Here is an 18,769-nt window from a genome sequence, read left to right on the forward strand (position 1 = left end):
TAACATCTTTCAGACTCAGCTATAGACAGCCCTAATGCCCCCAGAAAGCCATGTTATTTTTTGACAGCTTATTATTTTGTAGATATCCCAGAATAGAACTAGTTCTTTATAAACGAGTGCTTTGAAGTCTCATTCCTAATTGTATCCTTATGGTACCTTCATATCTTTGTACCCACTGCCCTTTTATTCCCATTGCCTTACTTGTATATGACAAATGGGTTTCTTTTTACCTTATTGTGTCCTATTACATTAATGTTTTTTTTCTTAAATTCAAGGTAAATATGCCTATAAGGGAATGTATCATTTTGGCACTAGAGGACAGGGTTAACATCTGTACTGAGCTATTATATCATAGTGTATTACTATATTACTGTTAATTAATTTTTGGGTACAGATTATATGCCAGACATTGTGATAGAGGCCGGGGATAAAATGATAAATAAAACAGTTGTGGTCCCGTGCTTCGTAACTTACAGGATGTAGCAGAAACTTAATATTCTGATTTGTGAGTTAATATCTGGTTTATCCTAATGTGCTTCTACTATATTATTTTTGACCTGACCTTCCAATACACTGATTTATTTGAAATCTCTTCCCTACTTTGTTCTAATTAGAATAGGAGATTTACTGGTAGAAGTAAACATTGAAGCAATAATAAGCCACTTAGGGAAAGGAACAGCGATTTTAAACTTCTATTAACTTCTTTAACAAGACACCAACAACAACAAAAAAATTTTTAATAGCTTTAAAAATAATAATAAAAGTTAACCTAAAGTCCACTCAAACATGCATAGACATCAATATTCAACTTATTTTTTGCAAGAAAACTGTTTCATATTTCTCCTTAGTTAACTTGATTTTGCATTTTTGGGGTACATAAATGCTAGCCAAGGCTTACAAGTGAGATGTATTTGGATTTGTCGGGGTAGCAAAGGAATGCTATCAAGAAGCAGCTTGTCTTGGGAGGAGTGGATGGAGGAAGAAGATCAGTGATGGTCCTTTCTCTACCTCCACCAGACTGCTTACTGACCCTTTCTTTTGTCTTCCCTTTTATCATCCTTGGATTTGGGGTACACAGTTGCTGAGTCCCCCCAGTGTACTAAATATTCATTAAGGAGGCATGATCCAGAGAAATAGCAGCTACCTGATCCTTCCTAAAGATTCAGAGGGGCTGAAGCTTCGACATGAAAAGCAATGAAGCTGTCGTATATAAAATCATCTCGGGCTCATTGTCCCCTGCCAACTTTCTTTTTAGATATTCAGTATGTATGTAGCCTTACTGCTTTTATTCCAAGAGACTTTTTTTTTTTCCTACGTAAGAAATTGCTAAAGGGAAAGCATAGTTTTGGATATCCAGGCTCCAATTAATACTGTCACAGACTAGCTTCCTCATTGCTTGTTTAAACTGGGGCTGAAAAATCCTAAAGATTAACTGTTAGAACCAAATAAATGCCAAGAGAAAAAGGAAATTAATTATGCTATTTGTCACAGTGTATATAAAAGTATCCTCAGTCAAAATAAACCTTTTTGTTCAGTTCCTTTAGTTTTCCTCTCGGGTCCCAGTAAGTAGTAGTAAGGGAGAAGCTATTCTGAGAGCATAAAGGAAATGTATTGGTGGGAAGGTTAATCTGAAGAAAGGCTTGTGTGACCTCTGAGCCTCAGGGATTTAGCGCAGGAAGTCTCCTATAGCAATGACATCCTCCTTCCTTCACCTAGCAGCTGAGCTGACCATTTCCTGCCTCTCACTCTCTTTCTTCTCATCAGCACAGAAAAAGAACACAGAGCAGTTTTTTATTTGTTGTCAGGAAGAAGGAATTAAAATGATACCATATATACAAACAGATTTTGAGGACTATTAAATTTTTTTTTAATCTTGGAAATAGGAACTATAGCACTGAAATGTTAATTGTTGCAATTTCCCGGGTTTGTCCTTTATTAGCTATCATGTTTTATCTTCTAGTTTGTGACTTTTTTCCACAAATTCTGTTCCATTATTTGGAATAGATTGGTACAAACTATATTTTATTCACTTCTCCTCTATAACAGTTACAGAATTGTCAACCACAACTTTCTTAAAAATGTAAGTGGTTAATATATATATATATATAGAGAGAGAGAGAGAGAGGTTATTAGTATATATTACATATTAATATTAGTATTTAATACATATTCTAATATCATTTACTTAATTTGAGTTTTTTAAAGTGTGCGTTAATTTTTCCTACAGAACGTATTAAACAATTACATAAGAAACCATAATTATCACATCTCACTTCTGGTCTTGAGTCTTCCTGGATGTGTTTTATAAGCCAGCAAGTGACTTTCTATATACATTCTCCTTAATTCCAGCTATTTTATGGGAGGTGATTACTTAAATTCCATCTTAGATGACCCATTAGGTGGAATCTGTGTCATTTCTTAATTTGGTTGAAAGTCCTTTAAGGAAATGAGTCCGTTTTCATAATAATTTAGCCTTCCTACTTTGGCAATAAACCTGTAGCATCTTCGGGTTTATATACTCACTAATGATTATTGTCACTAGTCAATGAAAAGAGGGAACTTGTCTTTCAGTGAGAGATGCTTTGTCTTTGTTACATTCTGCCATTTCGGGACTTGGTTATGACAAGTTTATTAAACACTGTGATTACATTTTAATTTGAGTCTATCAATAAGTATACATAACCCTCAAATCCCCTGAAGCAAATTGTTGTTATCTACTGCCATCTAGCTAAGATAAAACACCTACTCCCTCCCGAAGAGGATATAAGGACCTATCCCTTACTTGTTAATTGAAATGACACAAGAGCTATATAGGGGAATGTTGTGTTGCTGGTAAACATTTTGTGTGCATATATTGTGTTGATTTGTCACATAACACAGATTTGAGACAAATTTTTAGTTTAATTTTTAAAATCAGCTACAAATATATTTATATATGGGAGCTACTCAATACAGATCTGTTGAAGGGCTAGAAACCAGCTTTCTAGAGCCCTCCAAATTCCAAAATGGCTCAGAAACAAGCTGTCAAGAACTGAAGACCCAGTGATGGATGTTTATGGTCAGTTCCCTTCATGATGAAAAAGGAGGGTTTTGATTGGTAAGCAATATAAGGATAATTTTCACCTGTACACTTGGGAGAAGCATGGAGAAAGTGAAAAGAACAGAGATTAGCAGAAAACGCTTCAGAGCTGACTCACGGCAATTAGCCTTTGCAGTGAGAAGCAGCAAACATTGGGTTGGCCCAAAAGTTCGTTCAGGTAACATCTTAGGGAAAAACCCGAACGAACATTTTGGCTAATCCAATATTTCAGTAGTAGTGATAGAGTTGCAAACTCCCATCCCCAAGAGACTGTCCTATATCAGTCACTTTTCCTAGATTAAGACACTGGAGGCGCTAAAGAAGAGGTTTTGGTGCTCAATAGCAATGGCTACTACTTACTGAGTACCAGATGTGTGCCAGGCACTTATTCTAATACACGCCTCAAGTTCTTTGTATCCTCACAACAACCCAAAGAGTTTCTGTTACTAGTCTCATTTTGCACATGACAACACTAAGACCTGGAGAGGTACAGTCAGTTACTTAAGATTAAACAGTAAGTGGAGGCCAGATTTGAGCCCAGGATTTTGCTTCATTCAGAGCGCACATTCGTAACCTACGGCCTCCTCTGATGAATTTGAGTTTGCATTAGGATTTTTTTCGTCTTTCTGCTAATGATCAGCTTGTTCAGAATATAAATATGAATACCATTCAGAGATGTCATGAGAAATTGATCTCTCAGTAAGTGTGTACTCTCTTTACAGAAAAAATGCATTTGTCCATTTGGTTCCATTTTATTAACAACTGAATATTAAGGGAAACAGATCTGTTGCCCAGCATTGCAACTGCAGAAATAACTCTTCTTCTAACAGGAAGCAAGAATTGTAGGCTTTTGAAAAGGCCCACCCATATTGCAATTAGACAGTCCTGATACAAGGAAGTAATCAGTTTTCGTATTAAAACAAGGCATGTAATGTGAAAAAAGACAAAGCTCTATTCTATGTACTGTTTTGTTTAGACTGTTTTGCTTTGCTGTGCTCTCCATTGAGAAGGGATTGAAGTCATATACAGCACTCAGTATAAAGTTGCTCATTAATTATCTACACATGGATGCTTACTATTTCAGGCAAATGATCTCGCAAAGAAATATGCTGCTCTTGATAGACAAACATACTTAATTAAGGACAAAGATGAAATGACCTTTAAGGTGCTATTCTAATCCCTTTCCCAATACACAGGATTATATAGTGTTGGTTCTGCAAAGATAGCTCCAAGTCAGAAAACAATTGCAGCATAATGTATACCATTCATTTCCTAATATAGATGCAATTCTTCTCAAACTTTTTCTTGTCCTTATAAATTCACAATTGTTCCATCCAGATATTGTTGAAGAGAGATACTAGAAATCTAGTGATTACAGTTAAGAGTCTAGTATCTAGAGGAGTAGCTATCATCATGCCCTGAATTGTATTTCAAAAGAAGGATATTCCCTTTGGGAAGAGCTAATTATTTCAGTGACAACTCAGGGGACATTAGTAGTTAAAATGAAGACTATCCCTTTCTGGAAGACACTGCCTATTTCTAAAACATGACCTGAAAGATAGCTGCTTTAGCCTTAGATTCACTGATAAATTTTGCAAGATAGCAGCCGTATCGTACTTTTCGGTTTGTTAGAATTTCTCAATATTGAAAAAGAAGCAAATGTGAGCAAGATGCAGACTGGTATCAGTGACTCTCATGAAAGCAAGCTCTGGGCCTCCGCTTTGCTGCATGTTCCCCAAAACCACCTGAGTGCTTGCTGTCCTGTTACATCTCAGCTAACTCAAGAGCTGATGTTCACACTAATGTTCTTGAATTTTCACGAAATTATTTAATTGCATTTACTACTACTTGGGAAAGAAGAGGGGGGGAAAAAAGTAGTTTATCTTTCTAAGGGATTCCATAGGGAAAAAAAAACAGGTAAAGTATAAAGGTTCTGCCCTAGAACCAAGGAGTCAACCTTAGACGCCAAGGTTTTTTTCCTTTACTGTTATTTCATTAAATAAACACACACTCACGCACACATACACGTACAGAGAGACAAAGAGCTTTCTTGCTAAACATCATAATCAAGTTTAATACACATTCCCTTCCAATTGCCTTTTTCCTTATCTTTTAGCTCCATCTTTTCCTTCTAATAAGAAGGCAGTAGCATAGGAAATATTATTTGTCTTGCTGACAGAAGTTTCAGACAGAATACTTCGATTGCGATCTGTTATCAGTAGCATTGTAACTCATTTCCAAAGTGGTTCTTTGAAAACATTAACTTTTATTCACACTCATGAGCCACATCTCTATTATTTAGAAAGATTAAAAAAACTAAGAATAAATATGACTAAACTCATAAACCCTTCTTTAAAAAACACCCCTTGGTAGACGAGGTCTAAAATAGGATTTGCCTCTCTTCTGCCCACCTCTGTAACTGCCTTTTAACACTGGAATGGGCTGTTGTGAGGAATCCACGAAGTACATGAAACGTGGTATGTGGTTGACCTCCTCTTCAGTATATTCAGGAAGTTAGATTTAACCATCCTACTCATAAGGGCAAAGAATTCCTTGACTTAACCCTCAGATGCTTTTTAAAACCCAGTATCCAAAGGTAGCCCTAGGACATTTGGCCAGTAGGACACTGGTCTCTGGGGTCACATTCTGGCGTAGGAATATAGTGACATGAGAAACTGACCCTTATTAGACAAACTAATTTCTTTCCTACTTTTTATTCCGTTTTCTGTGTCTCAGAGGTTCATTTGAAGATTCTACAACCAGATTTTACACAGCATGTGTGGTAGAAGCTTTTGCCTATCTGCATTCCAAAGGAATCATTTACAGGGACCTCAAGCCAGAAAATCTCATCCTAGACCACCGAGGTTACGCCAAATTGGTCAGTGTGTTTCACACATGGTTTCTGCCCTGCACTTTAAAATACTGGCTAATGAACAGGCTGTAGCGTTACTGTTTTCAACTAACTATTCTTTCAAGTTATGTAAAGGTTATGAGAAATTAAATTGGCTAGGTTTTAATTAATAATATTGCTGACAAAACATGCTTAAATAGGCTCGCGCTTGCTTGCATGTGTTCGTAGACCCAGAAAAGCTTCGTAGAAGTCCTAGGTCTAGCTGGGTTTCTGCTATCCAAAGGGAATAGGTCATATGTGGAGAACCATGAATCATTATCTTAAAGAATACCGTAATGCTAATGGAAAAAAAGGGCTTGCTGGCAATGTTATCCAGGCCATGTTAGTAATAATATTAGTAATAATAAAATTGGCCAAGAGCTCTAAAGATCTACAGTAGAAGGGAAGTTCTCTTATTTTAAAATGTGTAACTTTCGTAGACTTTGGATCTTTCAGTGCCTGATTCTGTTTTTTAAATTTTTGGAATTTTTATTCAACCTATGATTTTCAAAGTAATCACATCAATGATAGTTAATTATTTGTATTCTCAACCAGTTGTTTTAGAAAAAAAATGGTTTTCTGCATTTGAGGCTCCTGCTTCAAAAGTTTTCTAGAAAAATGAAGAATACGTTTCGATTTTATCTCTTTGTTTTCCAAGGACAGAGTTATTGGTCCCATAGCTTTGTAACTCAGCTCCTTCAACAATAAAAATGGCTTCTCAATTAACACTAAATGAATTGTCCACTTCATTAAGTCCAGCAGATATATGGAAAATATGCCTGAGTAAAGGAGAAATTATTTGTTTATACCCCAACCTCCACTGGCATAAAAGAAGGAAAAATGGAAAGTATTTCCATAAAGAAAAGTTTGCCTTTATTTTCGGTGATGTGAATTTTATCCTATGTTAAGGTTTCAACTTTTCCTTTTGAAACTGAGCTTGAGCAGGGAGGCTTTGTTTGTTTGAAATATACAGAGGACTTCTTTTAGAAGACAGGACTACAATAGTTCAAATCTGTTTTTATTTTATTATCATCATCAGCATACTTCAACAAAGTAACTTTTTGCTTTTAAGCTTAATCAAAAGTGGCTTGGAATATCTTGTTTTTTTCTCTTTGTAAGGTTGATTTTGGCTTCGCAAAGAAAATAGGATTTGGAAAGAAAACATGGACTTTTTGTGGGACTCCAGAGTATGTAGCCCCAGAGATCATCCTGAACAAAGGCCATGACATTTCAGCCGACTATTGGTCACTGGGAATCCTAATGTATGAACTTCTGACTGGCAGGTATGGACATTGATAGAGAACTGCTGATAAAAATAGACCAGCAAACAGCTACACACTCCTGTCTGTGTCACTCTGACGAGACCATCTTAAAGTACTTTCACCAGATCTTGTTACCACACTTTTTAATCAGTTTTGCAGATAACCAGGAATTCATAAAGTAAAAACTAAAATGGGTCAGATGAGGAGAACAAACTCAACATCAACTCTCAACTCTCATTATTTATACATATGTGAATGTGGAATCATCTAGTGTCTTTCTGTGAGATCTCTGAGCCTAGTCATTTAGCCAGCAAGGAAGATGAAAGTCATATAAAAATACAGAGTCAACTATTTGTAGAAATAAGAGAACCTGTTAGCAACTGTTATATCTAAGTGAGACGTAAATGCTTTGCAGATCTGTTGTGTAATAATATTGTAGTCATCAACAACTAAAAAAGGTCCTGTGGATACGACCAGGTATAAAACGGACTATAAACTCAAGGAAAAGAGGAACAAATATGCCACCAAGCCCTGTGCTCAGGACAATAATTAAGAAGGTCATTATGAACTGAAGAGCTCAGAAGAAGGTTAAGTTTGTCCAGGGAGGCTTTTGAAGAACGTAGGACTAGCTGGGCTTTGCAGGAAGAATACAGAGAGCAAAGTTCACTCCAGGCAGAAAGGCATGGCTTAAATAGAGGGGGAGTAGTGGGCAAAGACGTGTAAAAGGTTCATGTTAAGAAATGATGGGAGATCCAAAAGAGTCATCTTTCAAGAACAGTGTTTGGACTCCATCCAGAGAGGGACTCATGGAGGATTTTCTGATAAAGGAGTGATGTGTGTTGTGGTATTTAAGGAAAACAAGCTGGCAGTAATGGGTAGAGCAAATTGGAAGAGGGATGGGGAGGCTAGTTTGAAGATAATTCCCATAATTCAGATCTAAGAAGAAGCATGCAGTGGAATGTGAAAGAATTACTTAAGAGAACTTAGTAGCTACAGTGAAAATGAGAGGAAGATGGGACTTTCAGTCTCATGGTTATTTGTGCGGATTCAGTGAATCTATTAAGCACTGAGAAAGTCTAGAACATAGGAAGCACTCCATTGATGCTAACACCTACTACTAGTACTACCATTACCAGGAACAGTTATGTGGTGGTTTTTATTTCACTTGTGGACATTTTGAACTTATTTGTTTATTTATGGCTGCGTTGAGTCTTCGTTGCTGCACACGGGCTTTCTCTAGTTGCAGAGAGCGGGGGCTCTTTGTTGTGGTGCACAGGCTTCTCATTACGGTGGCCTCTCCTGTTGCGGAGCACAGGCTCTAGGCTCATGGGCTTCAGTAGTTATGGCGCACGGGCTTAGCCGCTCCACAGCATGTGGGATCTTCCCAGACCAGGGCTCGAACCCGTGTCCCCTGCACTGGCAGGCGGACTCCCAACCACTGTGCCACCAGGGAAGCCCACTTGTGGACATTTTATACCATTACTCTTGAAACATCTTACGTTGACTTCAAATTAACAAACCTCGTTGGTGTTTTCTGTTAATTTTAGATGAAAGATACATAGGCAAAGGCAGCTAAATACCACAGGAGAAATGATTCAGAGAAACATGGGAAGAGTTCAAATTGTTATCTAGAATTTCTTTGCAGCTGTTGAAAGCATGATCTCTTTAAAAAAGTAACTTCACGAATGTCTGTAAGTGTTCATAGATGAAAATTAGTAAACTTGCAGACCTCAAGAACAGTACAAAGCTGAAAATCATATTATAAGCAACAGAAAAATAGAATAATAGCAATTAAAAACCCAGTCAGCCAGGGAGATAGTAGATAGACCTTAGGAAAAAAAAAAAGGATATAGAAATTATTACAGAAAGAAGATACAGAAGTCCAAGGAAATAGGAAAAACAACTGTATATGAAGAGAGGATTACAAGTGGGATAGAAAACATACTCAATTACATGATAGAAAATTCATGACATAGACCAGTCACAGATGGTCTCAGTGGATCATTTTGATCAACAGTAACCATGGGGAAACAGTCATAACACCACCATGTGTCCTAGTGCAATTTCCTAGCTTCAATGATAAGGAATAATTATATAGTCTCTAAGCTACAAAAGCATGTCATATATGATGATGGGAGTGAGGAGGATTAGAATTCAAGTTGTTGGCCTCAACTTTCTCTATAGCACCTTTAATGCCAAAAGATAGAATATTAAGAACTACGTAGTTCTGAGAGAGAGTACAACTCAACTAATTTATACAAAATCAAGTTATTCTTAAATTATTCTTAAAGACAACATATAAAGTGGGTACCCCAGGGCTTCCCTGGTGGCGCAGTGGTTGGGAGTCCGCCTGCTGATGCAGGGGACGCAGGTTTGTGCCCCGGTCCGGGAGGATCCCACATGCCGCGGAGCGGCTAGGCCCGTGAGCCATGGCTGCGGAGCCTGCACGTCCGGAGCCTGTGCTCCGCAGCGGGAGAGGCCACAACAGTGAGAGGCCCACGTACGGCAAAAAAAAAAAAAAAAAGTGAGGAAAGCAATTTAACAATGACTAAGGAATAAATGAAATACATCTGGGATTCACCTGTAATCATTTAACAAATAGTAACCAATAACTTTTGTCAAGAACTGTGCTAGGGATTTCCTGGTGGCGCAGTAGTTGAGAGTCCGCCTGCCGATGCAGGGGACGCAGGTTCGTGCCCCGGTGCGGGAGGATCCCACATGCCGCGGAGCGGCTGGGCCCGTGAGCCGTGGCCGCGGAGCCTGTGCCCCGCAACGGGAGGGGCCCCAACAGTGAGAGGCCCGCATACCGCAAATTTTAAAAAAGCGCTTAAAGTGTGTACCCCAGGGCTTTCTTAGAAACACTACTGTATGACCAAGTCAACTAAGAGATGAATCAACATAAATTTGGTTATTGAGCAGAATGGAAGTGTTACAGTCTTTGGCAATTTTAAAAGTTAAGGTGGGAGAGAGAAGGTAGGAATGACTATAGGAATACTTATTTCTCATAATTCACAACTAGGAATCTTAAGTATTTTTTACAATTGAATTATGTCATTATAAAAAAGAAAACTCCAAAGTGTTTAAAATATTTTTTCTTTAAAGTTTATTGGAGTATAGTTGATTTACAGTGTTGTCTGTCAGTTTCAGGTGTACAGCAAAGTGATGCAGTTATACATATAGCTATTCTTTAGATTCTTTTCTCATATAGGTTATTACAGAATATTGAGTAGAGTTCCCTCTGCTATACAGTAGGTCCTTGTTGGTTACCTATCTTATGTAGAGTAGCATGTGTGTACTCATCCCTCCCTGCTACGTTTCCCCTTTGGTAACCATAAGTTTGTTTTTGATATCTGTAACTGTTTGTTTTGTAAATAAGTTCATTTGCTTTTTTTAAATTAGATTCCACATATGAGTGATATATGATATTTGTCTTTCTCTGGCTAACTTCACTCAGTGTGATTATCTCTAGGCCCATCCATGGTGCTGCAGATGGCATTATTTCATTCTTTTATTATGGCTGAGTAATATTCTACTGTATATATGTACCACCCCTTCTTTATCCACTCCTTCACTGATGGACAATAAGGTTGCTTCCACGTCTTGCCTATTGTAAACAGTGCTGCTGTGAACATTGGGGTGTGTGTATCATGTTTTTCTCCAGATGTGTATGCCCAGGAGTGGGATTGCTGGGTCATATGGTAGCTCTATTTTTAGTTTCTTAAGGAACCTCCATAGTGGCTGCACCAATTTACATTCCCACCAACAGTGCAGGGAGGGTTCCTTTTTCTTCCCATCCTCTCCAGCACTTATTATCTGTAGACTTTTTCATGATGGCTATTCTGACCAGGGGAGGTGATATCTCATTGTAGTTTTGATTTGCATTTCTCTGATAATTAGTGATGTTGAGCATCTTTTCATGTGCTTTTTGGCCATCTGTATGTCGTTTTTGGAGAAATGTCTATGTAGGTCTTGTAGGTCTTCCACCCACTTTTTGATTGGGTTTTTTGGGGGGTTTTTTGATAGAGAGTAATCCCTTGTCGGTTGCTTCATTTGCAAATGTTTTCTCCCATTCTGTGGGTTGTCTTTTCGTTTTGTTTATGGTTTCCCTTTGCAAAAGCTTTTAATTAGGTCCCATTTATTTGTGTTCTTACTTTCTAGGCGGTGGATCCAAAAAGATTGCTGTGATTTATGCCCAAAAGAGTGTTCTTCCTATGTTTTCCTCTAGGAGTTTTATAGTATCAGCCTTATATTTAGGTCTTTGATCCATTTTGAGTTTATTTTTGTGTATGGTATTAGGGATTGTTCTAATTTCGTTCTTTTACATGTAGCTGTCCAGTTTTCCCAGCACCACTTATTGAAGAGACTGTCTTTTCTCGCCTCCTTTGTTGTAGGTTAATTGACCAGAGGTGCATGGGTATATTTCTGGGCAAAAACATTTTTTAATGTTGTTGGTGCAGAAGCACATATTGAAATTCCTCAGCTTAACTTCAAGTAAAATTAAATTGAATACTTTATATGTTTCACATATTGCCTGAATATCTTGGCCAGAACATGCATGGCTTGCAAAAGTCACCTTTAATAAAATTATGTTAGAAAGAACAAGTTGATAACAAGAAACTCCAAGATGTGGTGGTTCTTCATGTTTAAACTAAAAACTGGCAAATTAACTTGAGAGTAGAGAGAATATTCAATCATAACATTATGTAAAGAATTCTTAGAATACTAAATAGAATTGGATATTAATACATTATAAAGAGTGGTTTAACGTGACACTTAATGACCAATAGAAAGTACTTATGGGACAAAACCTTAATGCACACAGCCCTTTTTAAGCAATTCATTGTTTTCAACTTTCTCAATAGAAGGAAATATTTGAACTGCTAATTTTATGGATAGACAAAAAATAATCCAGAAAACGTCTTCCCCCAAGAAACATGAATGAGCCCTAAGAAATCAGCTGTCAAAATTTAAAATTTATTGGAGTAGAGTTGATTTACAGTTCCCTTCTGAACTGTGGGAAAGTTGATGGAAGGAGCTGACTTTAGTCACATCTGTATTCCCTGAGCCTGGCACAAAGCCACAGTCCAAGGATGGATAGGTAAATAACCCAACAGATCTAGCTTATGAGGGATTGGGTATCACATCCTTTCTAACAAAGAGGATGTCTTGCACTAGGTTATCTACTGAGGATGGATAAAGAGGGAGAAAAAAGGATAGGAAGAGCACTGTTCTGTAGAAGCATTAGTTCAACAAATATTTACTGACCACTTACTATGTGTTAGGCGTTCCACCAGACTCTGGGAATACCAGCAGGGACTGGAAGGGAAGACAGACATAAAACAAATACTCATCAAAATGAAGTAGTTACAAAGTATAGTAAGTGGCATACAGGGTTCTATAAGAGTGTAACAGGTGAATCTAACTTAGACTAAAATTTAAATTCCAGTATTAGATTATTACATTAGGTTTGTTGGTTGATAATGTTTATATGATTCATTACATTTGGGTGATCAGAGCAGGCCTTTTTGAGTAAGCAGCATAACACTTAATAAGTGAGGCATTAGCCAGGAGGCCTGGGAAGTACCTAACAGTGCCCTGAGGTGGGAGAGTGCTGGGTACTTCAGAGGAGCAGAGAAAGGCTGGTCTACCTGGATCCCAGTGAGTGAGCGCAGTAATGGCATGAGATGGGGTCATACACCAGTGATGTTCTTGTAGCCCATTCTAATGATGTTGGACTTCATCCCAAGTGTAATCACTGAAAAGAAATGAGGGGAACAGTGGACAAACTTGACCCATTTATGGGTTTTGCTAAACAATTTGCTTGGAAACATTTCCACACTGTTTTGCCATTAATCAAGTTTCATTTCACTATTAATATGTCCCCAAATAAGAATTGTCATTTGTGGAGTTATAACAATAAGTGTTCTTATTTAGAAAACCAAGTACTATCTCTTTTCATGTCTCTCATTCTTGCAGCCCACCTTTCTCAGGCCCAGATCCTATGAAAACCTATAACATCATATTGAGGGGGATTGACATGATAGAATTTCCAAAGAAGATTGCCAAAAATGCTGCTAATTTAATTAAAAAACTATGCAGGTAAGCATTTCAACCACATTATTTTTTAAAGGATCATAATATGGAAACAATTAGATTCCTTAACAATTATTTTATTTTTAGGGATAATCCATCAGAAAGATTAGGGAATTTGAAAAATGGAGTGAAAGACATTCAAAAGCACAAGTAAGTGTTCTTTCCTTATAACTTTAGGTTTCAGAAAGTATTTTCCCAGGCTGATGTTTTTAAGGTAGTGGTTGTATATAACCGATGCAATTAGTCTATGGGAATATCCAAGGAGACATGTAGACTAGTTAGCCTTGTTATTTAAGACCTTTCGAGTTGCGTCTCTGGGACTTTATTTAGACATATCTGACCCTCTGACATTCTAAACAACAGATTCACTGAATTTAGTTTTTCCTGACTCAAACTAACTAGCACTTTTCCTCTTGAGCATGAAGAAGAAATACATATTTTTAATCCTGGAATTCTATTCTCTACCAGAATATTAAAAACAAAAGTACTCCACCATAGATCATGCCTCATTTCCTTGAGTCAACCTAAAATATATTTTTCCAACCATTTCCTAGTTAACAGTCTTTTTTCTCTGTCATAGCATCTATTTTTTTCCCAAGCAATAGTAGCATCTTGAAGATCAGACCTTATCCATGTTGACTGGATGTATCTGAAAGCTAAACTAAGACCATATTGGTTTTTCCCTATTAGTCTGTTTCTGTAACATGCACAGGAAATTCACGTATCTACCAAGAGGAATGTGTTTACCCTATGAATGTCTAAAAGGCCTGCCAGGAATTTGGTGTAAGCATTTGTGAATGATGAAACCTTTCAAAGACAACAACAACAAAAAACCTTCTGTGATATTTGGCCCTCATTTCTACAGAAAAGCCATACGCAAAATACCTTTATTCTACCAAAAAGAAAAAAGAAAGAAAATGGGATACTTAGAGACCAAGACAGTGATGTGAACAGGTTAATTAACTGAGGCTGCCCACTGAATCACTGACAAAGATGGAAAGATAATTTTCTGTCCTGACACTTCATGCCCTGATTCCACCTTCTTAAAATAAATCTCCTGTAGGGCCCAGCATATTATGACATTTCTTAAGTTATAATGATTGTGTAGGAACAAGGTCCGAGAGACATTATGACTGAAATTCCTAGAATAAAAAGGAGTTGCTTTCTAATTAGTGTCTAAAATTTTGACAATTAGATTTTTTTAAAAATATGCATTCCATTTAATAAGCTAACATTTAAAAACATGCAATTAAATTGAAAATGTTTGCCTGTTTTCCATCAGTCATGGACATCATACACAGGTTGCAATGCGAAGACTTCAGCTGAGGTAAAATGTCTTTAACTATCTACTTCTTTTCCTTTCTTAGATGGTTTGAGGGCTTTAATTGGGAAGGCTTAAGAAAAGGCACCTTGACACCTCCTATAATACCAAGTGTAAGTAGACTTTCCAGCTTGTACTAGTGTGACACACGTGAAGGTGTTTGTCAGTCATCAAAGGTCTGCTATTTTTATCCTATGATCAGATTAGATAAACTATAGGAGAAATACTAGATTAAAATAGTGACATCTTCTACAATCCAAGCTTAAAAACGGTGTTAAATATTGACAGAAGAGTATCATGAATCTTTTTTCCTCATAATATAAAACCTTCATACATCTTCGCCCAAGAATATATTCACAACCTTATTTAGTCATATTCGTGAATTACCACCAAAACTATGTACACTGTTTGCACGTACATCTTCTCTCTATACAAGATGCAATAAGTTCTTAACAATTTAGTGTGTACCTGAGTATACTTGGTGTGAGTTACGGTTATCTGCTATTGTTACCTTCTGTTTATGATTTCAGTTTACTCTCCACCATGCTCTGTGTCTCCAAGAGTCCAACCCAAATGGACCACAACAAAACATTCCCAGCCCTTCGGTTTCCTGTTGGGTGTGCTCAACAGTCCAGCAATCAGTTTCAACAGCTTTCAATTCCTGGCCTATATTGTTTCACTTCCGCCCCACATAGCTCCTCTGCCCCTGCCCACATAGTACTCTGAAGCACTCCTAAGCACAATGGTGTTCTTTTAAATTCTCTTTTCTTAACACATTAGGTGTTTTGTTAAACTGCTAAGCCACTAAGTCGACTAAGTGTTTACATGCTATCATTAACCTGAAATAGATTTCAATTGACTGCATTTATAGGTACAATACGATATCTAGCTAATAAAATGTGATGTGTCTCAACTAAGGAGGAGAGGGCTGCGTTGCAGTCCTGAACCTTTCATTTCTATACTTCCTTTTTCTGGGACTAATTTAAGATCACTTCTTCTACAGAAATATTTTTCCTACTTCTAAGATTTATTTCTACGCTAATATTTATGTTTATTCACAAAGCAAATTACAGATGCTAACTGCATTAATAAAGTTTTACTTTTAGAACAAGAACAGTATAAGAAACTTGAAGAGGTAAATATTAAGTCTAAATTATCCTAACTTATATTTACCAGGCGTCTCCTTTTATGCAGTCAGTAGTGTTAAATTATATGGGGGAAATATATATATATATATATATATATATAAAATAGAATATGAGGTCCTAAATATTATAGAATATAAGGAAAATTAAAGTGTTTCTTTACTGCTTTTACTCATGCTCTGCAGATTGGACTTTGCCCAGTAAATTTGTAAGAGTTTTTGCTTAAGGTTAGAAAGGGCTTTTTATCATACTTAGAATAAATACACCGAAATCCTTAAGATGACTTCTGCCTATTTCTCATTTCACTCCCCTCCTCTTTTATACAGTAGCCAAATTGACCTCTTTTAGATACTTCATAGCATGGAGCTCTCTCTTTCTCACCTCAGGACCTTTGCATGTGCTATATACCCTCTTTATGGAAACCATTAATTCTTAGGTTTAATACTTTTTCCACAATCACTCTTTTTTACTCATGACACCTTGTACGTTTTCTTCATAGCACTAACCAAAGTTTATAATTGTCTACAGCTGTAATTATTTGTTTGACTCACACAATTTATTCTTTCCTAGAGTGTAAACTCTATGAGGGCAAGAGCCATGTCTATTTTTATTCACCACTGTAACCCCCAAGACAAAGGACAAACCTGCTCATGGTGGTAGACATTCCAAAAATAGCCATTGAATACAGACTGAATAAAGAATGTTTTAAAAATCTAGCTTGGAAGGCCCCTAAAAAAATCAGAAAATTTTACCGTTCGTTCTCTTGTTCGCAGGTCGCATCACCCACAGACACAAGCAATTTTGACAGTTTCCCTGAGGACAATGACGAACCACCACCTGACGACAACTCAGGATGGGACGTAGACTTCTAATGTATTTCTCTTACCTGCTTCTGCCTTGCTGAAGACAGCTTTTTCTGAGACACAGCTGCCAGCAAACCTGAAAGAAAGAGAGAAGATTAGTGCTCGGGGTCACCATGATGCCTTTGATCGATGCTGCTCCAGTAACTACAGTGGCATTAGGACTTATTGCTTAGATGACAATAGTGCTCTTTACATGTTTTCTGTTTGAACCTAAAAATAGCAGTTGACATGGTGGTCCTGAAGCAAAGCCTTTCACCAGTAAAGAAATGTTTTCTATGGTTGCAATGATCTTGCTTTGCTCTGATTATAATTTGAAAGACTGTAAGAAACACTTCAAAGAGAGTCAGTACCTTGCTAGAATTATCAAGGAGATCAAAAAATAATATATTGGGTACGATAGATTAGATTACTGTGGTACAAAAACTGGACTCTTCCCTTTCTTCAAGTGAGGGTTGTAGACTCTGTTACTGCAAGCTGGTGTAAATACCGTATACAAGAGGACCACACATCTGCTGGTCACAGAGTTCATGTCAAACCAGTGCTAGAAGTTTCATGATTTTCTTTCCCAGCAGTGCTGATGACGAGACTGAATGTTACCTTTCCTTTCTGACAGATTTTAAAAATTGATATGATAAAAGCACAACTGCTATGGAGTCTGCTGAGAACTCTCATAGCAGGTATATATGTGTTTTCACAGAGGACTGAAGAACACAACATGCATGATATTTGTTTCTTTTTGATAAATTGGCATGACAGAGTGGGACAAAAGCAATTCACAAACCATTTCATATCTTTTTAAATAGCGTGCTTAAAGATGGTCCTGGAAATAAATGACTAGCAGCCAACTGGTTTTTATTTATCTCACACACCCTCAAATATTCCCTTTTATAAAAATAAGCCCTTAGGGTAGGGTAGGGTGGGGTGGGGTGGGTTGGAGAGGGATGAAGATCCATCCAAAAAAATAAAAACTATATATAGGTGCTATGTATATCTTTCATCTGTAAATGTCAGTGTCTAAACAGACAACACAAATTCTAATCATTACATGTGTAGCCAGAGAATCAAGCATTTTCACTAAATTTATCAAACCAAACTTCTGTCAGATTTCACTTATACAACATAGTCTAGGGTTGAGGGAGACACAGCATAGTCTAGGGTTGAGGGAGAAAGGTGACTAAAAATATATTTGAACTAGCTTCTTGTCTTAGGCCTGAACCAAGAAAAGAAAAGAAAGCAAGGGCAAAATCATTAAGATTCACCCGATGAGAACCCTTACCTATGTGAGGTCAGGGAACAAGACAAGAACCTGGGCAGGTGTGATTACCTTTTTGTCAATGGGCAATGAGTCTATTAGCACGTGAAAGGAGGAAAGGAGTAGAAACAGGAACCCGATTTCTTAAAAGTAAATTGGAGCTAAGTAGAACAGAAATACTACAATTCTGAAATATCAGACTAGCTAGGAAAGACTAGATTTGAAATATCGAATTGATTTGCTTTTTCACATGGGGAAAAGAATCAGCAATTTAAACTGAGTCCTTTGTTGGCAGGCCAGTTGACAAGTGTTAGCTGTCAAAAGTAGCACAGCCATTTGGAGCTTTTCCTGGACAAGTGGCATTGTACCTCCTTAGGCAAATGTATAATTTTATGAGCTGTCATCCTGATTTGGAACTGTATATGAACATGGCATATTAAACAGAGGTTTGATCTTTTCCCGTAGACAGTGTTTAAAAAGTCAATCAAATATAGACAGTTCTGCAAAACACATGTCCACCGAGATTATATAGTATCCAAGAAGGCATATATTATGATTTTTGTTTGAATTTTTCATACCAAGGCTACTTTAGAATATGATATGTTATCAAAATATAAAAATCTAAGAAACATTTGGAAAATAAGAGTATTAAGGGCATATTATATATAATTAGAATAAATTTAAATGAAAATTTGATCCTAAGATATTATTATTATTCTTGTATTATCGGATTTTTCCCTCCCTATTTCTCAAAATTGAACTATTCCTCAAAATACTCACCTTCTTCTACAGATATTAGAAGATAAAATTAAACATATCAAGTTAAAATCCAGCTATGAATGCTACTTCAGAAGTTTAATATTG

General features: G+C 37.0%; 1 protein-coding gene across 2 annotated transcripts in view; it reads left to right on the forward strand.

The window, feature by feature from the left end:
- The window catches only part of PRKG1 (protein kinase cGMP-dependent 1), a 1,186,243-nt gene extending 1,168,833 nt beyond the window's left edge, over positions 1 to 17,410 (forward strand). Inside the window, exons 13-18 of one of the 2 annotated variants that reach the window (XM_065894586.1) lie at positions 5,816 to 5,957; positions 7,089 to 7,252; positions 13,208 to 13,330; positions 13,412 to 13,474; positions 14,692 to 14,758; positions 16,564 to 17,410. In XM_065894586.1, coding sequence (XP_065750658.1) covers positions 5,816 to 5,957; positions 7,089 to 7,252; positions 13,208 to 13,330; positions 13,412 to 13,474; positions 14,692 to 14,758; positions 16,564 to 16,662 — 658 coding nt within the window. In that variant the 3' untranslated portion in view covers positions 16,663 to 17,410. The remainder of the gene's footprint in view (positions 1 to 5,815; positions 5,958 to 7,088; positions 7,253 to 13,207; positions 13,331 to 13,411; positions 13,475 to 14,691; positions 14,759 to 16,563) is intronic. The other variant, XM_065894585.1, reaches the window with a different exon arrangement.
- The last annotated feature ends 1,359 nt before the right edge of the window (positions 17,411 to 18,769 follow it).

The sequence above is a fragment of the Phocoena phocoena genome, chromosome 16 (genome assembly GCF_963924675.1).
Source record: "Phocoena phocoena chromosome 16, mPhoPho1.1, whole genome shotgun sequence".
Classification (NCBI taxonomy): domain Eukaryota; kingdom Metazoa; phylum Chordata; class Mammalia; order Artiodactyla; family Phocoenidae; genus Phocoena; species Phocoena phocoena.